This window comes from Cajanus cajan, chromosome 11, assembly GCF_000230855.2.
Source record: "Cajanus cajan strain Asha chromosome 11, NIPB_CcT2T_4, whole genome shotgun sequence".
In the NCBI taxonomy this organism is placed as follows: Eukaryota; Viridiplantae; Streptophyta; class Magnoliopsida; order Fabales; family Fabaceae; genus Cajanus; species Cajanus cajan.
In genome coordinates this window covers 12788913-12814340 of record NC_138527.1, presented here as the reverse complement: position 1 = coordinate 12814340, position 25428 = coordinate 12788913, and the positions used below count along the sequence as shown (strand labels likewise).

The 25428-nt window shown below is 39.8% G+C and overlaps 3 protein-coding genes across 3 annotated transcripts; 2 read left to right on the top strand and 1 right to left on the bottom strand.

The window, feature by feature from the left end:
• Positions 1-1076: 1076 nt before the first annotated feature.
• On the bottom strand, positions 1077-1889 carry LOC109790782 (uncharacterized). Its single transcript, XM_029269729.2, has one exon. The coding sequence runs from the start codon at positions 1887-1889 to the stop codon at positions 1077-1079; it is 813 nt and encodes a 270-aa protein (XP_029125562.1).
• Positions 1890-6349: 4460 nt separating this feature from the next.
• LOC145953378 (uncharacterized) lies at positions 6350-6976 on the top strand. The gene has a single exon (XM_083067317.1). The coding sequence runs from the start codon at positions 6350-6352 to the stop codon at positions 6974-6976; it is 627 nt and encodes a 208-aa protein (XP_082923443.1).
• A 16901-nt stretch (positions 6977-23877) lies between these two features.
• Positions 23878-25088, top strand: LOC109790785 (uncharacterized). The gene is made up of 2 exons (XM_083067009.1): positions 23878-24665; positions 24751-25088. Exons 1-2 carry the CDS (start codon positions 24039-24041, stop codon positions 24859-24861), a joined length of 738 nt encoding a protein of 245 aa, XP_082923135.1. The 5' UTR covers positions 23878-24038; the 3' UTR covers positions 24862-25088.
• Positions 25089-25428: the final 340 nt, after the last annotated feature.

The following is a 25428-nucleotide window of genomic DNA, read 5'->3' as shown; positions in this document are numbered from 1 at the left end:
CTCCAAAATTACAATGACACCCCCAATGGAATATTTCTTAACAAATTACAATGTCACAATGTAAAGATCTTTTGTATCGTTGTTCAAAACAAATTATCTAAATAATAAGTTTGTTACTTTATTATAACCACTTTAAAATATACTAAAATAATTTTTAATTGATTAGTTTATATTTTTTTATTTTACTATTATTATGAGTAAAGTGATACTTCTAGTTGAGACTCTATATCTAGGACAGGAATTAAACTTGTTGGATTGAGGGATTGAGTGCTTACCAATAGGCTATAAGTTATAACATATACTCAGAGCACAACTCTTTCTACATATTTGTAGAAGTTCAAATGTCAAGTGTTGATATGACTTAGACTCATCTAGGTCTCTGCTATTGATTATCACTTGATCCACGTGAGCATCTACCATGGGACAATTGATGTAACTCAACAAATAATCTCTTCGACAATTGCTTTTTCTGTTGGGAATCTAGCACGCAACATTTACTAATATTAATTGTTGGATTGATTGCTTACTTTTAGTCAAAACCTATAATTGATAATTAGAATGCAACTCTCGCTACATAATCATAACTGCTCAAGTGTCATGTGTCAACTATGAATCGAACAATTGATGTGATCTAACAAATAAAATTTTAATTTTTAGTTAAAAAACACAATTATCAAACCATTTATGCTTGCAACTTTTGATGGTATAAAGCCTTTTAAAAATCAATATTATTAAACTCTATTTTTTTCCTCTTTAATTTTCTTTGACAATCAACAATTTATCATACCTTTACTAGTGCAAACCAACAAGTCAATCATCTTAGTATCAAACTTAATCTCTTGGAGTAAGGTTTCGAGTTTGACTTTTACGCTGAAACATGATAAAAAAAAAATCTTGCTAAAAATAACTATTCAGATTACCAGATAATCATACCAATAATAATATGATTAAAATAAAAAATCTCACGGGTGCACAAAACTAAAAATAAGAACCATACACAGCAGAAGTGCAGCGCGCTTAAGCATTTGCCCATGATTCATAAATGATGCATGAATAATATTAAAAAAAAAAATCAATTAACTCTTTCTATTTCTTCCTTTAATTTTAAACTTCCCATTACAGAAGAGCGAGCCAAATCCGAAAACGCTCCTAGTGGCTTTGTGATGCGGCAGATTCAAAACTGGGCTAATTCGAACCCCTTTACCGGAAGTGGATCCAAAATTTTTGTTTAACGAAGGTTTCTGACACGAATCGTAGAAATAATACGCACTTGAACTCGCGGAGGACGAGGAGGAGAAGGACAAGGAAGAACCAGAGGACTGTTTCTGCAGCCTATGCGTTTGTTTCACGACAACCGCGTGTTTCGGCGTGCTGGGCGCTGATCCTGTCGAATAGCTTCGCGACAGAAACTGCATAGAGGAACGAAGCATGCTCTTGCCACGTGTGGCGCCATCGCAGTTCACGCTGCTGCTGCGCCAGAAAGAGGAAACTGAATTGGCCCTTTCTTGCATCACGATATTATTATTATTATTATCATTGTTGTTATTATTGTTGTCGTTGTCCTCGTCGGGTTCCGATAAGAACTCTTTCAGCAGCTTCTTGCCTGTGGCCATAGGGTGGCGATGGGGTTCGTTGGAAATGGAAACTCTGTTGATTTGCGTCGGAACGATCTTACCGTTGGAGAAAAGCTCGTCAGCTGAAGAGAGTTTATGTGCGACGCCGTTTTGGATGCAGAAGACGAAGTCTGGGCTGGAGTCTAACACGCACGTGTCTGGTGCGTGAGGGTCTTCCACCGGGGCTGGGGCTGTGTGTCTGTGATCGTGTGAGAACGAAATTCGAGGGCTAATTTCTAGGCTTGGTTTATCATCACAACACGTGTTTATTGCCATGGATGAGTGAATAGAAATTAGTGTTTCCCTTTGAGGTGGGAATTTATGGGAAGAGAAAGAGAATGAAAGGCGTCAGAAACTGTGGATTAGTGGCTCTGATCGTGTTTGTGTTTGTGTTGTATTTTGGATATTGGATATTGGATTTTGGATTTGATTAGATTTTTTCTTTATTTCTTTTCGGTGTGACTCATCCGAGGCAAAACCGAATAAAGAGAGGAAAGCACAGAAGACAACAATCATGTAAAAGCTATAAAAGGATATCCTTTTTGAGTTTCCTAATGTTTAGAATTTAGCAAATTATCGAGTGAACTTATCATTATCGTATTTTAAATAATTTATTTACATATTGTACTGGTAAACACTCTCCTCGGTCGTAAACACTCTCCTCGGTCGGACACTAGACCGAGAGAAGTACCTAAATCGATGAAACCCACTTACACTACCCTCTTGGCTTGGGACTTGGCTGAATACCCCTTCTCGGCCAAAGAGATAGCCGAATGCTTTCTCACAATGAAAGGTGAAGGAAGTGAACAAAAAAGCATCAAGAAACGTCCAAAAACCCTTCGGCCTCAAGCTTAGCCGAACACCCCCTCGGCCTCAACCTTAGCCGAACACCCCCCGGCCTCAACCTTGGCCGAACACCCTCCCGGCCTCAAGCTTGGCCAAACACCCCTTCGGCTTTGAGCACGGCTGAGATCCTCCTCGATCTTAAGCATAGCCAAGCCCCCGCTTCGGTCTTAAGCCTGACCGAACACCTCCTCGCCCATACGAACAACCGAACACCTCTTCAGCTAAAAGCTTGGTCGAAAACTCAAAGTGCATCAATCCACGAGGAAAATATGATAGATTAGGATATCCATTACACAATGATTATCACGTCTAATTAAGAGAGATTAAGGTTAACCAAAGTATTACCCATCTCCCAAGACAAAAGGCCCACCAGGCCCAAATACGTCACTATAAATATACAGGTGATGGGACATAAATCAGGTACACTTTATCCAATATAAAAGCCTTTATTGCTCTGTACCGAACACTTACTTGATCGTCGGAGTGTCTTTGCAGGTACCTTCCCCACCCTTTGGAGACAGTATTCGGTCGGCACCGAAAACTTGGAAGATCACAAGGAAGGAGCAACAAGAAGAGTGTTTTTAGGCAGGAACATTTTGGCGCCCACCGTGGGGCTGAAACCGAAACGGTTCTCGACCCTGAAGTAAGATGGTAGCAACCAGGAGTCAGCAAGAAAACGCAGTTGTTCATAACCTCGGGATGCCCCGAGAACCGAGACAACAGACAAATCAACACGAAGAGGGAATGGAGGAGTCGTACATGGATCGATCTCAACCTCCCAACCCATCATCGGCCATAGAATAGCTGAAGGCCGAGATGTTGGAATTGAAGAGACTTCGGGAGAAGGACGCTCACGAGCTATCACTCCTAAGGAAGGAGAATGCGGAACTTAGGAGCGAGAACCGCTCTTGGCATCCATCCCGCGGCACTCCCAACACTCAGTCAACACATGACCAGGGGGAATCATCAGGATGGTACAAAGAGACAAGAGTCTCGCGGCCACCCGGCGGAGTGACGATGACGACCATGGATCAGCAACGAAGGCAAGGAAAGACGCCATTCACTCCAGACATTGTCGGAGCCCGGTTGCCCGACAATTGGAAAAACTTGGCCTTAGAAAAGTATGATGGAACCGCCGACCCCGAAGAACACCTTGATGCATTCGTTACTCAAGTCGGGTTATACATCGGTGATGACGCTATCATGTGTAAAGTCTTCCCTACCTCATTAAAAGGACCGGCACTGAATTGGTTCACAAGACTCCCCCCAGGATCAGTGGACTCTTTCACAACCTTGTCCTCACGATTCGTAATACAGTTCGCCACAAGCCGACCTCATCAGCTCACTTTAATTGCATTAGTCAATATCCGCCAGGAGAAGAAGGAACCCCTAAGGACCTTCATGGAGTGGTTCGGAAAAATGACCCTATCAATCCGAGACCTAAATCCAAGAGTGGCAATGCACCACCTCATCACAGCATTAAGGCCAGGCCCTTTTGTAAACAGCCTATGTAAAAAGCCACCACGAGACCTGGATGACCTTAATTAGGCAGAGAGCCACTAAATACATGCAGATGGAAGAGCTGACCGAGTACAGATTTCAGAACCGATCTGACCTTTTCCTCGGAAAGAAAGAAGTTGAAAAGGAGCACCCTCCGAGGTCTCGTCCTCACGATGTACCCGATCGAGAAAGAACCAACAGAGGGCCTCGATATGCATAGTATACTCCGCTCAACACCAGCAGGACCAAGGTATTGGAGCAAGCCTTGGCCACAAAAATCCTTGCGGTGCCCCGCCGCGCTAAGACTCCACCCCACACGGACAAGACCAAGACATGCCAATTTCATAGAAAACCGGGGGCACACCACGAAAGAATGCACAGCCCTTCGAGATCGCATCGAAGATCTTGTTAAGTCGGGCCACCTTCAAAACTTCACCCAACCCTCAGGTAGAAAGAGATACGACAACTACCATGATAAGAGGGAGTCTGAAAGAGGGAACCGTGAAAGGGCACCTCCGAGACGTAGATCCCAGGAGCGAAGCAGGTCTCCGGAGAGAAATGAGCAGCAACGAGACCGAAATCAACACAGAAGGGTGATCAACACAATCGTCGGAGGATTCGCGGGAGGAGGGAGCTCGTCCTCGGCTCGCAAAAGACACTTACGGACAATCAAGTCAGTAAACGCCGTATGTCGGACAGCTTCGGTCCACATGCCCCCTATCACTTTTACTGATCGAGATTTTCAAGGCGTCGATCCGGTGCAAGATGACCCGATGGTGATTAGTGTGGAGATTAACAATTGCCTTGTGGAAAAGACGCTCGTCGACCAAGGGAGCTCGACTGATATCTTGTACTATAAGACATTTGAGCAGCTCGGCATTCCTGAACAAGAGTTGACACCCTATGATGAGCCCTTGGTTGGATTTTCTGGCGAGAGAGTGGATACCCGGGGAACTATAGACCTATATACCTCGTACAACATCCTATTAGGTCGACCCTCCCTGAACAGGCTCCAAGCCATCGTTTCCATCCCCCATTTAGCTATGAAGTTCCCCTCGGAAGAAGGAACGATCATCACTCTGCACGCCAATCAAAAGACAGCCTGCGAATGTTATTTCGCCAGTCTAAGGGTACAGCCAACTCCGAAGCCAAGCCGGGATGTCAATGTCATCGGCGATGTTGGCCAACAAAAGGTGACTGAAGACCTAGAACTTGACCCGAGAATGGAAGATGAGCATCAGGTCAAGCCAATAGAAACAACGATCCCGTTTCAACTCGGAAGGAATGAAGAACAAGTCACTTATTTGAGTTCCCAATTTTCGGAAGCCAAAGCAAGAAACATTAAGCAAGTTCTACTGAAGTACTCGGACCTATTTGCCTGGGTTGCGGCCGATATGCTGGGCATCGACCCAAGCTTCCACTGCCACCGGCTCTCAGTATGTCGAGACGCCAAGCCCATCACACAAAATAAAAGAAAGATGGGAGGAGAAAGGGCTTAGGAAGTAAGAGAAGAGACAACCAAGCTACTTCAAGCGGGGTTTATCAAGGAAGTCAAGTACTCTACTTGGTTGGCCAACATGGTAATGGTCAAGAAGTCAAATGGTAAATGGCGGATGTGCACCAACTACACTGATCTGAATAAGGCATGTGCGAAAGATGCTTACCCCCTACCCCACATTGATGCTTTGGTTGACGGAGCGGTCGGTCATCAAAGATTGAGTTCCCTTGACGCATACTCAGGGTATAATCAGATACCCATGTAGCCACCAGACGAAGGAAAAACGACATTCATCACTGATTCGGCTAACTTTTGTTACAAAGTGATGCCATTTGGTTTAAGGAACGTCGGAGCAACCTACCAACGACTCATGGATAAGATTTTTCGCCGACAAATAGGAGCATGCTTGGAAGTATACGTGGATGATATGGTAGTCAAGTCGACTTCGGCTGATGGCCACTTGAAAGACCTTGGTACAATTTTCGACGAGGTGAGGCGACACCACATGCGATTGAATCTGGCAAAATGCACCTTCGGGGTCGCCGGTGGAAAATTCTTAGGCTTTATGTTGTCAAGAAGAGGTATAGAAGCCAACCCTGACAAATGCCAGGCCATTGTCAACATGAGAAGCCCCCATAACGTAAAGGAAGTAAAGCGACTGGCCGGGCGCATCGCTTCCCTGGCTCGTTTCCTGCCCTGTATGGCGGACAAATCAAGGCCCATAATGTCTTTGTTAAAAAAGGCAACCAAGTTTCAATGGACTGAAGAATGTGAATCAACATTTCAAGACATCAAAATGATGCTCACAGCTCCGGCGTTGCTGGCCAAACCGGACCCCCAACTAGATATGATCATGTACATCTCAGTGTAGGATAAAGCAATCAGCACAGCGATGGTTCAGGAGAGAACGGAGCAAATGCCGGTATACTTCGTTAGCCGAGTCTTGCAGGAAGCCGAAACTAGATATCAACACCTCGAGAAAATAGTTCTAGCTCTCATGCATACAGCCAGACGCCTCCAACACTATTTCCAGAGCCACAGAGTCCTCGTCAGAACAGATAGCCCGATTGTTAAGGTCTTGTGGAAGCCCGAAATGGCCGGTCGAATGGTTGCTTGGTACATAGAGCTATCACAATTCGATATTCGCTTTGAACCAAGGGGACCCATCAAGGCACAAAGCATGGCCGAATTCATAAACGAATTCACCCCGGGGGCATTCCCCGAGCCGCAAGTATGGACCTTGCATGCAGACGGGTCGTCAAATGAACAAGGTAGCGGAGCCGACATTATACTCGAAGGCCCTGGTAAAGTGGTGGTCGAACAATCACTACGATTCGGCTTTAAGGCTTCCAAAAACCAAGCCGAGTATGAGGCCCTTCTCGTCGGTTTACAGTTGGCAAACGACCTAGGTATCAAAAAGATCAAGTGTTGGAGTGACTCACAAGTGGTAACAGGACATGTCAACGGTACCTTCCAAATCAAAGAGCCAACGCTACTCTTGTACTTTCATGCCTTTTAGAAGCTGAAGAACAAGTTCGACGATGTTCACGTTGAGCACACACCCTGAGAACTCAACGCGAGAGCCGACCAGCTGGCCATGCTAGCAAGCAGCAAAAAGACTAGCCATTTGCGTAGCATGATACAGCAGGAACTGCAAAACCCAAGTATTGTGGAAGCCGAATGCTTGCAGGTTCAGCATGGAAGCCCTTGCTGGATGGATGGTATAGTTAACTATATTTTGACTGGAGAGCTACCCGAAGACCCCCTTGAAGCTAAGAAGATGAGAACCACAGTCGCACGATACACCTTAATAGCTAGAGAGCTATATAAACGGGGCGTCTCGTCACCCTTTCTCAAATGCTTAACACCCGAACAAGCGCATTATGTCCTCCAAGGAATCCACGAAGGCATATGCGAAACTGACTCGGGGGGCCGAACTCTTGCAGCCAAGGTTATCCGAGCCAAGTACTATTGGCCAACTCTAACGGCTGATTGTACCAAGTTCGTGCAACAATGCCAACTGTGCCTGCAACATGGACCCTTAACAAATCAACCAGCCGAAGACCTTCACTTTATTACAGCCTCCTGGCCCTTCTCGGTATGGGGAATGGATATCTTGGGACCTTTCCCGCCAGTGAAAGGACAAATGAAATTCTTGATAGTCGCAGTGGATCATTTCACGAAGTGGATCGAAGCAGAAGCGATTGCTGTCATTTCGGCAAACAATGTTCAAAAGTTTTTCTGGAAAAATGTCATCACCAGGTTCGGGGTACCCCATGCTCTAATCACAGACAATGGTCTCCAATTTACGGATCGTCGCTTCAATGAATTTCTTGAAGGACTTCAAATCAAGCACAGAATGACGTCGGTAGAACACCCCCAGTCCAATGGGCAAGCTGAAGCGGCAAACAAAGTCATCCTGAGAGAACTAAAGCAACGTCTACGGCAAGCCAAGGGACAATGGCCAGATCACCTACCTGAAATCTTGTGGGCATGCAGATGCACCCCGCAAAGCTCCACCAAAGAAACGCCTTTTCGACTGACACATAGCACGGACACCATGATACTAGTCGAGATTGGAGAACCATCGTTAAGGCGACAACGATTCAACGAGGGAGCCAATACCGAAACACTTTGTGTGGAGCTTGACTTGATTGATTAAGCAAGAGATCAAGCACTCGTCAACATGGAAGCATGTAGAGTGAGAACAGCTTGAAAACACAGAGCCAAAGTCTGACCCCGGGAATTTCACCAAGGTGACCTTGTCTGGAGAGTTGCCGGAGAAGCAAGAAAGAACAGAAGCCATGGTAAGTTAGCCGCTAATTGGGACGGACGCTTTCGAATACGGCACAATCCGAATAACGGAGCTTACAAACTTGAGGAGCTCAACGGGAAGCTCATCCTGCAAACTTGGAACGTCACGCACTTGAAACATTACTTTAGCTAGAAACCCTTATGTAAATTGTTTCGGAGCACTCTTTTCCTTTCTCAGGTTTTTTTCTCTTATAAAAATGTGAAAGAGGTTTTACTGAGGAAAACTTTTTAACGAGGCATCACATCAATGAAACAAACACTTTTGAAGGAATTTCTTACATTTGCTCAAGTTAATCTTAATTAAATCCCTCCCGAGTACCCTCTCGGTCAAGGTGAAATACTTGATCCCACTACTACAAAAACATTATTTTACATCGCCAAATTTACATCGGTTCTAGTAGAACCGATGTAAATGATAAACGCGGTGGCAAACTTGTAAATAAATAAAAAATAAAAACATATTTACATCGGTTTTATTTATAATCGATGTAAAAATAAAATTCGGGAGTTGTTCTACATCGGTCTTGGGTCATGACCGATGTAGAAATGAGAACCTAATTTTCCCTTTTCCCTCATCACCAACGTAAACCCAGCTGCCTCCTCCCACTCCCCATCCCTCTCCCCCATCCACCAAACCCTAATATCTTCGTGCTCTCCTCCAGCCTCGCCCCCGACGCCGCCACCGCCGACATCGCCGTCCGCGCCCTCTGCTCCGCCTCCCGCCTCGACCACGCCGTCCAATTGCTCAAGGAATTCACCTCCAAGCACTGCCCCCCGGACACCTTCACCTTCAACCACCTCCTCAAGCACCTCTGCAAGTCCCGCCCCCTCTCCTCCATCTACGCCTTCATCGACGAGATGCACCGCGACTTCGCCCTCAAGCCCGACCTCGTCACCTACACCATCCTCATCTACAACGTCTGGAACTCCAAGAACCTCCGAGAGCCCACGCGCCTCGTCGTCGTCCTCCACCGCGAGGGCTTCAAGCCCGATTGCTTCCTCTACAACACCACATGAAAGGCTACTGCGCCCTCAGCAGGGGGAGCGAGGCCATCGAGGTTCTTAGTTAGTTACTTCTCATCTCATGTTGTATATAAGCTAAGTAGATGCCTAGTCCCTTATCTATGTCTTCTGAATCTGAAATTGAACTCTCTAGTTTCATAACAGTCTCAAGAGTTACTGCAAGAGCCAAGAAAAGGAAGTTATCTTTTTTGAGTGGGCCTCCATACGTGGCACTCATGCCAATCTTCAGGTAGAAGTTTCTATTGATAATTGAAATTCTCAAAAGGGCACGATCTTTGCACTTTGCTCTTTGTTAATTGATGAGCTGGCTTCCCTTCCCCTCTTCCCATCTTTCTTGCCTGTCCACTTTCCCCTTTTATAATTTGCCTAATTCCACTTTGGATGTTCAATCTTTTCTCCATTTTGTTGGTTAGCTATTTTCAGCTCTATCAACAGTAGTTTGTTAATTAGTTTTTTTTTCTCTCGTGGAAGATTATATTAGTTCAATTTTTATTTGATTGACTGTTACTTTAGATTGTCTCTTATCGAGTCTCTACCCTTTGTGTAGGCCATTCCCATTCCATCTTCGAAAGTAGTTATGGTTGAAAAAGTTTTCAATTTAGCTGCACAGAAGTTGGGATTTAAATTTGTGGCCAAGAAATGTAAGTATTATTCTTCAGAGCATGTTTCATATTTCATTGCTTATGTGGTCTGCTTCAGACCTAGATATCCATTTAGTTCTTAACCCTTATTTCCCCTTAAATTTATTGTTTTTCATTGCCTCATTACCAATTCTCAGTCATTGATTACCTGACTTGAAAAAAAAAAACTTCAATTTATTTGTTTTGAAAATGCTCTACATTTTTTTTGAGGTTTTTTTATTTATATTCTGCTACATTCTTATGTTGGTCTTTAATGCAACCCAGTTGATAGCATTTCTGATGGAAGAGAGTTTTTAAAGACGCAAACTGATGGGGAATCAAGCTTGTTCTATGCTCAAATCCCAGGTGGCACAATTCTGCTGCATCATGTTGAAGAGAAAGAGAGATTTCCTGCCCAATTTGGTCGTGAGGTACCTGTCCAATAGGGATGCACTGAGCAAATATAGAATCGTATCAATATATTTCTTAACAATTTCCTTTTTAAGAAGAGGTCTTCAATGATTAGATGTTTTCGTTACAAGATTGCAACTCTTTCTATTTTTTTTTTTGAGAGAAAATCTTTGTATTTATTAGTAAGAGTTTACACTTGTAAACATGAATCAGGTTTTGAAACAGGCAGGTTTTTCACCTACTTTTTATACGTAGTTGAGAAGCTATTCACATTTGTTTCGAGAGGCAGGCGGATTGAGGGTGAACAGGGGTTGAGGGTTGAGAAGCTATTCACATTTGAATCAAGCATTAGTTATAATTAAGGGCATGCCATTTATCAGTAAAACATCATATTTATGCTTGTGTTATATTATTATGAACAGGGGTATTATTTTCTGAGTCACTAAAATACCTTGATTTTCAATTTAGTACAATTACTTATCTTGTATGAGTAAGAACTATGAAGAGTACTCACTCCCACAAGGATAGCCAATAATAGCTAGTTATAATTTTGTTAATTCCATAACATTCTTCTTAGATTGTAAATTCTTTTGATGTGCTTTCGGATTTGTGTGAATATGAAAGTATAGTAACTCTCCTCTTTTCTGTTATTAAGTCTTGAATTTGTGTTTTGTGTTGCTTGACGTGGATACGATATAGATATATTTTATTAAAAAAATTTCTGGTACCTTTTTATGAATATAAAAATTTGGATTTTTTATCATTGATTTATTGAATTGGGTATTAGGTAAGGTCAGTAAGTTTTTTAGATAAGTTTAGCCTCCAAAAGTTTACTTCAACCTTGAGTTTGACAAACTTGATTACTTTTTTATTTAAATTTTCAATTTTTTGGTTGTCTATAAAAGCTGCACGAGATTCAGTAGGATCTTTAGTATTTTATTTATGTTTATAACCAATAAAAGAATATATATATATATATATATATATATATATATATATATATATATATATATATATTATTTAATTGTGTGTACTCAACTATTCTTTTCTTAAGCTATTTTTCACATACTTAGCAACTGCTTCATATGAAAGCTCCTCGTTCACTGTGTGGGATTATGCTCAAGGTACGTTGAAGATCTTTGCCTCCTTAAGTTGTTTTCACTTTACTTTGAAACATCCTTTCTGTTTGGTGATGTTATTATTTGCTGAATATGCTTAAAACTCATTCTGGAATTTTCTTTTTCTGCCTGAATTGTTCTCCAGCAATTTTGAGCCAATAGTATAGTGTGTTGCTTGTACTCGTCTTGTTAGCATCGATAGTTTAAAGCTTGTAGTGTGAGGACTGACTATATTTAGATTGTCATTGTATATGCTATACACTGGGATATTTCTCTACCACCCTGTCATACCAATTATATTTTCAAAACATTTACATTTCTTGTCTAATTTAGATTTATGCATATTTACATTCCAAATTCCAAGTATTTCATTTTAATCTGCATTCTTCTCTTTATTCTTCTTAAACTTTCTTTTAATTTGGATTGCTTTTAATTTCCTTACAAAAATTTACGGTTTTACCATTGTAATTGCCTGAAATTTGATTGCTTTTCTTTAGATTTTTACATTTACTTTTCAAAGTTCATTTACATTTACGAGTATATGATTTATTTTCATTTTATCATTTAATTTCAATTGCATTTTTAAGTTTCACTTTCGATTACAGCAAACAGTTTATCTTACCAATTTTTGTCAATTACTGTTGTCAATTAAAGATGGTTTGAGTATATCAGAAGCTCTAGATAATTATTAGTAACATAAGAATTGCTTATTTGTGGTGATTGTTCAAACTATGAACTTGACTGCTTTGGCATTTTAATCTTGATTCTATCTAAAAGGCCACAATAGGCTAAACACTATACAGCTAAACCGATTATAAGATGAAGCCCAGATAATACTTTAGTAGAGTTGTATATATATTGCAACAATAGAATTATATTATTTTCAATTTTTCCTGGATGCCTGATTTTTGAGTTAAAAAAATCCAGAATCATTAAGTTGGAAGGCAGGCTAAGGTTATTTTTACAATCTATACAACTTGCTGCTGACATGACCCAGAATATTGTTTGTATTTGGCTATTGTTACTATTTTTATGATTACATACTTCTTTCTTACTGTGTGGTTGTAATAATTTTCTATGCACTATCATTTTTCTGGTAATGTTCACAGGGATGCCTATGATGATTGCCATTAGGTTGTCATAAAAGACCTCCTCTGAATGTATGAATAGGGGGTAACCTACACATAGATTGGTTGACATATTTTACATCAGTTCTATCAATAACTGATGTAAAATATGTCATATTTTACATCGGTTCTGGGTGGAACCGATGTAAAATATATCATATATTTTACATCGGTTTCAGCCAGAACCGATGTAAAATATGGCATATTTTACATCGGTTTTCAGAACCGATGTAAAATGTCTTGCACTTTTTACATCGCTTTAATCTACATCGTTTTGAAAACCGATGTAAAATGGCTAAACAAACCGATGTAAAATGTGTCTTTTGTAGTAGTGTCCCTCCCGAGCACTCCTACTCGGTCGAGGTTGAACACATTGATCCCTACCGAGTACCCCTACTTGGCCAAGGTGAAAAAACTTAAATCCCTCCCGAGTACCTACTCAGCCAAGGAAGAATACTTTGTCCCTCCCAAGTACCCTTTCGGTCAAGGAAGAATACTTAGTCCCTCCCGAGTACCCCTACTCGGCCAAGGTGAAAAAACTTAAATCCCTCCTGAGTACCTACTCGGCCAAGGAAGAATACTTTGTCCCTCCCGAGTACCCTCTCAGTCAAGGAAGAATACTTAGTCCCTCCCGAGTACCCCTACTCGGCCAAGGTGGAAAAAATTAAATCCCTCCCGAGTACCTACTCGGCCAAGGAAGAATACTTTGTCCCTCCCGAGTACCCTCTCGGTCAAGGAAGAATACTTTGTCCCTCCCGAGTACCTCTACTCGGCCAAGGTGAAAAATTAAATCCCTCCCGAGTACCTACTCGGCCAAGGAAGAATACTTTGTCCCTCTCGAGTACCCTCTCGGTCAAGGAAGAATACTTAGTCCCTCCCGAGTACCCCTACTCAGCCAAGGTGAAAAATTAAATCCCTCCCGAGTACCTACTCGGCCAAGGAAGAATACTTAGTCTCTCTCGAGTACCCTCGGCCAAGGTGAAAAAACTTAATCCCTCCCGAGTACCTTCTCGGCCAAGGAAGAGTACTTAATCCCTACCGAGTACCCCTACTCGGTCAAGGTGAAGAAACTTAATCCATACCGAGTACCCCTACTCGGTCAAGGTGAAAAAAATTCATCCCTCCCGAGTACCCCTACTTGGTCAAGGCTGAATCCTAAGCCCGACAAACACTCCCACTCGATCAACAATAAACAAAGGTATCTTCACCCGACCGACGAACTCATAATGGACATTCTTCTTCCTATTACTCAAAGCGGATCCAAAGCAGTTCGGTCACTTAAAAAGTTAACTAAGATTCAAAGCGAAATCAAAAGTAAAGGAACGTGTCAACCAAAATGCAATCTGAATATGTAAGAAGAAACAATTCATTAAAAGCCTCCACGGCCAAAGTGGCACTATCGGCCAAAGGGTACATTAATGATATGGCTCGGATAGCCCAAAAGAATCAAAAAGAAACAAAAAGAACCCTATATCTATACATCTTCAACAAAATAGATGTACAAGCAAAAGAAAAACGCTGAAGCCCATCAATTGGCGTGTGTAGTCTGCTCAGTCTCCTCATCATCATTAACAGTAGCCCCGGGATCCTCAGGGGCAGCCGAGCGAGGGGGAGCAAATTCATCCGGCTCAGCATCATCAGCGGCATCGATGAAATCCAAGTACACTCCCCTGAAAAAATCCTTGTAAACTCGAACGAGAAGTCGGGAGGAAAGGTGCCGAAGTGGGTTGCTTGCCGGACTGCATGCCAAAAACCGGCCATATACTCCTTGATTATCTTGTCCTCACAATCATTCCTGAAACTGGCCAGAGCAGCCTCAGCATCGGCCTTGGCCTATGCCTCCCGAGCCATTATCTCTTCCACTTCCCGAACCCTCATCCACTCGGCGTCCTCGACCGCAAGCGCCCTGCCCTCCATTTCACCCAAGGACTCCTTCAGTCGAGCCACCTCCGCTTCCAAAGCCAACTTTTCGGTCGATGTCACTTCATGCGCCTCGACCGATTACTGAAAGGCCGCCTTCGTTTCCTCCAAACTCTTTCAGAGGTTGTGCACATCGGCCATAGGCTCCAAATCCAACTTCCTAAGTATGGTCGTGGCCCTGACCTGCAATTCGCAAGCCATAGCCCATTGAGCCGAAGGGGCGGCAGAGTCGAGCATCCGGTGACCCTGCTCTGAGAGTAAATCTGAAGACATCATCCGGGCCGACCTAATCTCTTCGGATAGAAAATCCTTGGCAACAATGGCCGAAGGGATGGCCAAATCCATTGAAGGGCCCTCCGCTCGACGGTGCTTAGGCCGATTGGTCTCCACGCCAGTTGCGTCGGCTTTCCTTTTCCCTTTGTCCTTTTTTTTCTTGTCATTCGGATCCGGTAGGACAATATCTCGGGTTGGCGGCTGCGGGGCAGCGGCGGTGCTTGGCACCTGATCAATCGCCACACTACGGTGGTCGTCAGCTGAGGTCCCCGCTGGGGCTCGGTTCCTCATCGCCTGGCGGTACGATAGACCTAAACCTTGTTGAGCCATCCAACCTGCAAAAATCAAACAGTCACACATCAACTTAACAAGAACGATCAATCGGAAAAATTAAAACATACCATCTAAATCAAAATGAGGCCGAGGCGACTTCGGCAATAGCACCAGAAACCGAGCCAGAATACACCGAGGTAATTCTTTCAAGTAGGTCAAGGCCAAAACCTCGGCGTCGATCATCATTTCCTCTGGAAAATCATCGTATTTCCGAGGCTATTGAGTCCAGTAAAAGGGAAACAGGGGTTTTTGCTCGGCGTCGTAGAAATAACTTCGGCCGGCAACGGGGTCTATTATTACTTTCACAAACCCCGACTTAAAGCCCTTAAAAGAAGAAGTAAATGGCTTCAATAGTGGTCGGTCGGCATGCCTAATTAAGGAAAGCCACTTTACTATTTTATTTGATGGACGAGTACAGAAAAAATGAAGAAAAAAGATAATTTTGAATTTTTATTAGGAATGAATATTTGGTACGACATTTTATTTGCTATTAATTTTGTTAGTAAAGTTATACAACCTAAAGATATGCACATAGATATAGCTATAAATCATTTAAGAGGTCTTATTTCTTATTTAAATAACTATAGAGAAAATGGTTTTGTATTAGCTTTAGAATCCACAAAAAAATTAGCTATTGAAATGGATATAGAGCCTAAATTTCATGAAAAATGTAAAATCCATTAAAAAAATGTCATTTTGACGAAAATGTTAGTGATGAGATCACATATTCAATGGAAGATTCTTTTCATATTGAATACTTTTTTATATAGAGTAGATCGATCTATTTCTTCTGTTGAGAATCAATTTGAACAATTTTTACAATATAAAACCATTTTTTGGGTTTTTATTTGAATCCAAAAAAATTTAAAACCTTAAGTGAAGATGAGTTAAAGAAATATTGTATTAATCTTGATTTTTTTTCAAGAATTTCTAAACATTCTAATATTGATGGTCTTGATTTTTTTTCAGAATTAAAAGTATTGTGAGAAGTTTTAGAAGATGAAATTAAGACTCCAATGGAAGTATTACACGATATAAAAAAATTGATTCTTTTCCAATTGTCGCAACCCGAAAAATTTCAATCTTATGACCAATGGTTTGGACTACCATTTTAAAAAATCTCATTAATTGTGGAATGCCCAGATGCTAGACTAATCCTCAAATAATGGTTTTGAAAATAGGTTCTTGGAGTTGCCACCAATGTTTTACTCAAAACATTGGAAAAAGAAAAGGCTTTTGAAAAATCTAATATTGGCCTTGATAACCAAAATTGGGTTCGGGAGTCGGTTACGTGTAGGAAAGGTATTAAGCAGCCCCACAACGCCCTAAATCGGTACTCTATAATGAAGTTAGCATAATAAGAATTAATAGTTTAAATATTTATTCCCTTTTATTGATGATTATTTACATGCATGAAATTTAAATTACCCAATTTACCTTAAGGCGTCTACATGATTATTCCTTTTATTGAGAATGCTATTTATTAAAATGAGGAAGTAAGGGAAGGGGAAGAATATTTATTGAAATATCTCTTGGTCAAGCTTTATTGAGTCTTCAAATATGGAGACATTTAATTGCTTTTTGGCTACCTTTCACATTACAGTCTGCCTCACAAAATCTATATAAATACATTAAGGGGGGAGAGAGAATTTTCAAGCTATATGGGACTTTCTCCAATCATTTTTTGGTCCCTTGAACAGTGCCTGATGCGGCTATTTTATAGATGTCAGAACTGACCAAACTGACCCGTTCCAGTTTTGGAACGACCCGTTCTGGGTCATTCTATTACGAGTAAAATTTGAATTTGGAACGGCTCGTTCCAGAATCAGAATGGCTCATTCTGGATTTGAATTTTACTTGTAACAATCTATGTTAGAACAACCTATACTAGATTGGGAACGACTCGTTCTGATCTAGGATTTCTAGACCTTTTGAGGAAGTTGGAACAGCCCGTTCCAGCTTGGGAATGGCCCGTTCTAGGCTTCTAATTCACCCTTATTGGGTCTTGGGACTTCTAATGTCTTGTCGTGTCGTTTCTGGCCCTTCGAGGACTCCTTTTCTTCATGCTTGATGTCCATTTCCTTGTCATTGTGCCTAGACGAAATTAGGTGTCTACACCAACTACTTGTATTGCTTATTGTCATAACCCAAAAAAATTTGATCTTACGGCTAACGGTTTGGACTACCTATTTGAAAAATCTCATAATTAAGGAATGCCCGAATACTAGATTAATCCTCAAATAATGGTTTTGAAAAATGAGTTCATGGAGTCGCCACCAATGTCTTACTCAAAACATTAGAAAAAAAAAGATTTTGAAATTAAAATAGAGGTCTTCATAGCCAAAATTGGGTTCGGAGGACGGTTACGTGTAAGAAAGGTATTAGGCACCCCTACAACGTCCTAAATTGGTACCCTATGATGAAATTAGCACAATAATAAATAACATTTTATATATCTTGTCCCCTTTTATTATTTAATATTATTTACATGACAAAAAATACCTATTATCTACATTATTATTTATTGGTATATAAGAATTATAAATAAAATGATAAATAAAGAAAAAATAATAATAAATAATAATAAATAAAATAATAAATAAAGGACAAGAGTTTAAAACCTCAAAAGCAGGCCTTTTATAAGGGAATCTTCCTAAATGCGTGCAGGGTGCGTTTTAGTAACCCTTCACTCTACAAAAACCTCACTATCACTCAAAGGTTTATTTAGAGAGGGGGGAAGCTATGCTACTTTTTTATTTTCTAATCCCTTGGCCAGGAGGTTTCTTATATAGCCAACTAGGAGACAAAAGCATAAGAAAGCTATCTGATGTGGGACTAAATTTTATATAAATACAATCTTTTCCTAGGCACCATGAATGACTTCTATAGAACTTTCTAACCGTCGGATCGTGCTTGTTTTTCTATGGTATCCTCATAATATATTGATCTTCAATTTCAATGGTTGGATCGTTGAAATTAGGTATTTAGTGAAAGATACTATCATAACAAAAAAGTTGTCTCGTATAGGATTCATATTTTCCAGCATGGTTGGATCGTTGAAATTAGGTATTTAGTGAAAGATACTATCATAACAAAAAAGTTGTCTCGTATAGGATTCATATTTTCCAGCTGCAATGTGAGGCCTCTAGAGAAATAATTAACCGTTGGATCATGCTAAAACTTTGATGATATCTTTGCAATACATTTATCTTTAACTTCAACGGTCGGATTGTGAAAATTAGGTCCTTAGAGAGAGATATTATAAAAACCAAAACGCTGCCCAACACAAAATTTTCTAACGTTCCGATTTCGGAACGGGCCGTTCCAACATTGGGAATGGCCCGTTCCAATTTGGGAATGGCTGTTTTGCACCCCAGATCAGTTTTTTTGAGTTTTCTGGGCCTTCTGGAGCCATCTTGGCCCGTTTAGGTGCTCGTACGTGCTACTTTTTCCAACTACAGTTTGAGGCTTTTACAGAACTCGTTAATCATTGGATCATGCTAAAATTTTGATGATATTGTCTCAGTACATTGATCTTTAATATCAATTGTTGGATCATCAAAATTAGTTTTGTATCGAGAGATATTATCATAACAAAACTGCTTCCCAACGCGTTGAGCCCCTCAAGGCTTGTTTGTCTCGCTCTAGTAGACCTTTGTCCTTGATTTGGGTACCCCGGTCGAAATTGGGTGTATACATGTCCCTCTTTACTTGTCCTTTGGATGGCTAAATGTTGCTTTTCCAAATGCAAGTAAAGATTTAGACATTTCATTCGGGTCTTCTCTTTCTCTTCGTGCAAGTGCTTCATGTCGTTTCTTTTGGACAGGTGGTTTTGTTTGTGTCCTTGCACTTTGAAGTAGCTAAGTGTTGGATTGTGTACTCCGTTGGGTAACAAGGGTGAAAAACTGTACTCTTGATCTTTAGTCTTCGAGCAGATGCTCCATGTCATTTATTTTAGTTGCTTTTCTTGTAATGATGAGGTGAAGATTTGGATCTTCTCTCTTGCTTTGACAGTAGATGTCTCCATGTTGTCTCCTTCGGGTAGATGGTGTTTACCTGTATCATTTCCCCTTAGAGCAACTGAGTATTGGTGAATGCTTCATCAGGTGTCAAGGGTGGTAAACTATGCCATCTAGGCCTCTAGCTTGGTGTAGATGCTTCCTGTTGTTGTTGCTTGTCCCATGGTAGTGTGATCTTTATTCGTAGCTTGTTGATGAGGGAGTATGCTCTGAGCTCAGCCTCTCCAGGCTGGATTGATATTTGAGGCTTCAGCCGGTCCAATCCGAGTCGAGTACTAGTTTTGGAGGTTTAACAACCCTTTTCGAACTTGTACCAGTTTTGAGGGTCCAACAACCTTTACTGATCTTGTACTAGTTTTGAGGGCCTAGCAACCTTTACTGCTCTTGTACTAGTTTTAAGGGTCTACCAACCTTTACTACTCCTGTACTAGTTTTGAGGGTCTAGTAACCTTTTCTGCCCTTATACTAGTTTTAGGGTCTAGCAACCTTTACTGATCTTGTTCTTAAGGAACTCAACAGTGTCCTCTCATTGGTGTTATGGGATGCCTCTCAAGTTGACAAGCAGGGGAATGTCTGAGATGCCCCCCGTTTTGGGCTAGGGCTAACGGGATGTTTGATGCCCCGTTAGGTGAGTATTGTAACGCCTTCTCCAGGCGCCTTCATTGGAGAATGAGATGGGTGGCAGGGATTATGATGTTATTCCCGCCGTGTGAGTATTGTGATGCCTCTCTAGGTGTCTTCCTTGAGGTAGGAGTATTTTTCTAAATTTTGTTTTCTTGGCTTCGACCTTTTCATGCTTTGAAGGTCGCCTCTTTTTTTTTAAGCTTTACCTTTTTCTATTTTGTCTTTTTTTGTCATCATTGATTTGTTTATCGGTGAATGTCTAATGGATATTGACAGTATCGCAAAAGATTCCCAAGAGATTTTAAGACGACTAATGTCTGTGTGAAACATGCCTCATTAACGCCCAAATTTGTACTTTTCTTTTCTTTTTTTTCTTTTTCTTTTTCTTTTTTTTTTTTACAAAAGGTACATATTAGATTCTAATAAGGCTTATTTCAACAGAAATAGCAAAATAAGAGCCCAAGTATAATATTTTTAAAATCGATTTGGGCCTTTCTTTAAAGCGCAGATATTGTCGTATATTAGAGCATTCACTTTTCTTAACTTTTTATACATGTTGTTACCTAATCCTTCCTTAACTAATAAAAAAACATGAATGAAAATTAATGAGTTAATCTAAAATGCATGTCATTTTCATCATTTTTTTTTCCTAAACTTTATCATGTTTTTATTATCTAAGAGGAGATGATGCATGGTAAAGATAGGGATTTTTATTTATTTCTTTTAAAATAAGAAACTACCTATATGATGTTAATGGAACGATGACCTAAGAATGTACAAAAGGATATAAATTTCATTATTTTTTATTTTTTTTTATTTTTTTTATTTCTTTATTTATTTATTATCTATTTGTTTGTTTTAAAATTCCAATTCACTCTTATTGAAACAAAATAATACAAACAAATACACACACACATGCTCAATCAACGTACACCCATGAACGATCACGTTCAAATTCATGGTCTAAGGTCCCTGTCAAAGAAAATGCTTTGTATAGGAATGATCTAATTTTCCTCACTAGTCTTTAAAGGCTCCCAAGGTGCCCCCCATTATAGGGACCCAGTACCTCTGTTGTCGTCACCTGAAAAACTCTAAGGTATGTCGTAGTATTTCAGGCTAAAGTAACTGGTTATCACCTTGAGTGTGAATTTTGACAAGGCTTGCAAGCTCTAAGGCCATCCTTGGGTCGGTCGTACGTCAACCACTCCCTATGTTTACGCTGTCATGTCCTCCGGTATAGAAGGAACTGTTGTGTGCAAGGGTTTATGTACAGTTGTTATTTCAAACAAATGCGAAATTTAAACAAACAAAAGATATCGAAGCTACTCTAAAACAGATAAGCATATATTTGCGAAAAAGCTAAAAGATAAGAAAAAAGAAAACAAGATAAATGTAAAGATAAAGATAAAGATAAAAGATAAATATAAAAGATAAGGCTAAAAGATAAAGATAAATAAGATTAAGATAAGTATTTACAAACAAAATGAAAAGGGAAAAGATATTTAAACTATTATTCTTATAATGCTAACTTCATCATTTATTTGGGCCTGACCCTCTTTAGGCATCCCCAGTGGATTCGCCATCTGTCATGACCCAAAAAATTTTGATCTTACGACTAATGGTTTGGACTACCTTTTTGAAAAATCTCATTAATTAAGGAATGTCCGGATACTAGACTAATCCTCAAAGAATGGTTTTGAAAAATGAGTTCATGGAGTCGCCACCAATGTTTTACTCAAAACATTGAAAAAAGAAAAGATTTTGAAATTAAAATAGAGGTCTTCATAGCCAAAATTGGGTTCGGGGGTCGGTTACGTTTAGGGAAGGTATTAGACACCCCTACAACGCCCTAAATTGGTACCCTTTGATGAAATTAGCATAATAATAAAAAAAATATTTTAAATATTTTATCTCCTTTTATTATTTAATATTATTTATATGACGAAAAATACTTATTATTTACATGATTATTTATTGGTATATAAGAATTATAAATAAAATAAATAAAATGATAAATAAAGAAATAAAATAAATAAATCAATAATATATTAAATAATAATAAATAAATAAATAAATAAAATAAAGGAAAAGAATTTAGAACCTCAAAAGCAAGCCTTTTATAAGGGAATCTTCCCAAATGCGTGCGGGGCGCGTTTTGGCAACCCTTCGCTCTACAAAATCCTCACTATCACTCAAAGGTTTTGGCAGCCCTTGGCCAGAGGGTTTCTTATATATCCAACTAGGAGACAAAATCATAAGAAAGTTATCCGATGTGGGACTAAATTTTATAAAAATACAATCTTTTCCTTGACACCATGCAGGCTTCTAGAGAACTCGTTAATCGTCGGATCATGCTGGTTTTTTTATGGTATCCTCACAATATATTGATCTTCAATTTCAATGTTGGATCGTTGAAATTAGGTTTGTAGTGAGAGATACTATCATAACAAAAACGTTGTCTGGTACTAGATTCATATTTTCCAGCTACAATGCAAGGCCTCTAGAGAAATCATTAATCGTTGGATCATGCTAAAAATTTGATGATATCTTCTTAATACATTGATCTTTAACTTCAATGGTCGGATAATGAAAATTAGGTCTTTAAAGAGAGAGATATTATGAGAACAAAAACGCTGCCCAACACAATTTTCTAAAAAGGGGAATAGGTCATTCCAGTTTCGTAACGGGTCGTTCCAACATTGGGAACGACCCGTTCCAATTTGAGAACGGCCGTTTCGCCCACTAGATCAGTTTTTTTGAGTTTTCTGGGCCTTCCAGAGCCATCTTGGCCCGTTTAGGTGCTCTATTGGGCCCTTAGGGGTTATACTTGCTATTTTTTCCACCTGTAGTGCAAGGCTTTTAGAGAACTCGTTAACCGTTGGATCATGCTAGAATTTTGATGATATATTCTTAGTACATTGATATTTAATATCAACGGTTGGATCGTCAAAATTAGTTCTTTAACGATAGATATTATCCTAACAAAACTGTTGCCCAATGCGTTGAGCCCCTCAAGGGTTGTTTGTCTCACTCTAGTAGACATTTGTCCTTGGTTTGGGTACCCTGGACGAAATGCGGTGTCTACACTTATAGAATATTACTAACAACAATAGTAATAGTTACTATTGTCGAAAGGAGTTTTTCAAAATTAAAATTACTTAACTAATAATACAAGATAGATTAAATAGATTAACCATCTTATCTATTGAGAGTAAAATGTTAGAACTACTTGATTATATAACATTGATAAATGATTTTACTGCTCAAAAATCTAGAAAATTAATAACTAATAAATTTATTTAAAAATTTTGCTTAGGACTCAATATTTTTAGACACAACCCTATACTTAGATAATTACTTGAAGAAACAAGTCAAAGAACACTTAGGTTGAGTTAGAAGTCACTTTAAAAGAATATTTGTATCTTTATAAAAGATAATAAAACTTGATTGGGTTCATTAAGAATTGAACATAGTCTTGGTAGTGAAAACGAACACATAAAAATATTATGTGTTCTTCTTACTTATCTCTTTATGAACACTTAAATAGTCATGTTACTACTTCGTTATTTGAAAGAGTGTTGAATTTTTATTAAAACTATTCAACCTCTTTCTAGTATATTTCTTTTCTCTATAGAAATGTTAAATATTTCATATCTATACATGATATTGAATGACTTATTTTGTAATTTTTTAATTTAAAGAATATATGAATGATGTATTCCATAAAAAAAATGAGAATAATTCTAGAAAAATACAAAAGTATTTAACTTAATTATTGTTACTTCATCTATATGTTTTTTTAATATGTTAACTAAACTTAATAAAAAAAATATATAAATATTTACTTCTTGAATAAATATTGAAGAAGCTAGAATTTGTCTTGAAGAACAATCATTATTTAACTGTCTTATTAACAAAAATTTATGATTACAAAGTGGTGTGATTATAGAAAATATATATTTTCTTTACTTTCATTTAATTTATTCACAATTACAATTATATAACGTGAAATATTTATGCTATATTTTAAAAATTATATATAAAAAAATTATAATATTAAAAAATAGTTTAATTTTAAAAAAGTACATATAGATTTTATATTTAAGCAAACAGCTTATGGTATAGGATATCCAAAACCCGAACGTGAAAAGGGCCTCCTATATAAACTCTCATTCTTCTCTCACTTTACAAAACTCAGAACATTCGCACACTACAAAATACAAAAATTTTCAGCTTCGTCGGTGCAGTTCCGTTTTCCCTTTTCTTCTTCTCCTTCTTGCCACCTTTCGCTTCCGATAAATGGTGCTGCGCGGTTCCGAGCAACAGAGAGGGGCCACTCCCAACCGATCCAACTCGCTCCACAATTTCCCCTTCTTGAAGTGGGGGAATCAGCGCAAGATGAGGTGCGCCACCGCCACCGCCACCGTCACCGCTGCCTGGGATCACCGCTCTTCGGCGTCGAACTCCGACGAATCAACGGCCACGTGGAGCAGGGAATCCGGTGAAAAGCGGCGACACGGCGGCGACGGGGACGGGATCGCGGTGGTGCGGCAGAGGCTGATCCTCGATCTGAAGACCGAAGCGGATAGAATGAAAGACGCGATTCTACGAAGCGAAGAAGAAGCTGTGAGGCCGTGGAATCTGAGGAAGAGAAGAGCCAAGGTTGAGGCTCCGGTGCCCGACGCGTTGAAGATCGGCGACAAGAAGCGAAACCACTCGCCGCCGCAGCCGCAGCCGCAGCCGCCGAGACACGACGGCGCGTCCAAGTTGCCGCAACTGAGAAGCGGATCCGACAAGACGGTAAAGGTCAAGTTCTCTTTCCAGCTATCGAGGAAAGAGGTTGAGGAAGATTTCGTGGCCATCTTGGGCCACCGGCCTCCCCGGAGGCCCAATAAGAGGCCCAAACTCGTGCAGAAGCAGTTGGATGTGAGTAATCGCCGCCTTTTAAATCCGTGTTTTCTGTTTTCCATGGAGTTAAATTTAACGGCGTCTTATTTTTTTTTTGGTGCAGACGCTTTTCCCTGGGCTGTGGTTGACGGAGGTTACGGCAGATTCGTACAAGGTTATTGAGAATGGCAAGGTGCGTCACAATGGGAAGCGGAAAGTTGACGCTGGATTTTGATTTTATGGGTTTGTTGATTTTTGCAGTGACTAACATGTGGGTTTCGCCTCTTGAAGGCTCATATTAGTTCATTCTTTTGTTTATAACAATAATAATTCTCTTTCCAATTGAATTTCAACACTGTAATTAGCTCACTAACCACTCTACTTATGTAATTCTGTGCCCTCGAGGACCTCAAATATCACGGTTAAACTCAACTCACATTATATGATGGAACTTGTTGAAAATTTCTAGTGTAGTCTCTTATTTTCTAGTTGGTATTGTTAAATGCAAACTTGCTTCACATATTCAAATTCCTTGTCACTGTTCTTTTTTCAATCACTATTATTATTATATTACTACTTTACCGTAAAATCCTATTAAATTCTCTGTTTCTTCATAACTGGTAACGGTTTGATTTCATGCAATGGGAACCCAGTTTGTTTAATAATATATTTTGTTGCAACTTGCAAGGGCTATTGATTGCTGATGAACCTTGTATATGATAGTAGTTCTTTGATTTTTTTACCTAAATTTCAGTTTAGTGTATGGTTATGTTTATCTTGTAGTCCCATCTTCATTTTTATT

Excerpts from the sequence above, each read along its gene's own strand:
- LOC109790782 (XM_029269729.2), bottom strand. The coding sequence starts at position 1,889 with ATGGCAATAAACACGTGTTGTGATGATAAACCAAGCCTAGAAATTAGC.
- LOC145953378 (XM_083067317.1), top strand. The coding sequence starts at position 6,350 with ATGGTTCAGGAGAGAACGGAGCAAATGCCGGTATACTTCGTTAGCCGA.
- LOC109790785 (XM_083067009.1), top strand. The coding sequence starts at position 24,039 with ATGGTGCTGCGCGGTTCCGAGCAACAGAGAGGGGCCACTCCCAACCGA. Across the intron at positions 24,666-24,750 it reads TCGTGCAGAAGCAGTTGGAT|ACGCTTTTCCCTGGGCTGTG; the intron begins GTGAGTAATCGC and ends TTTTTGGTGCAG.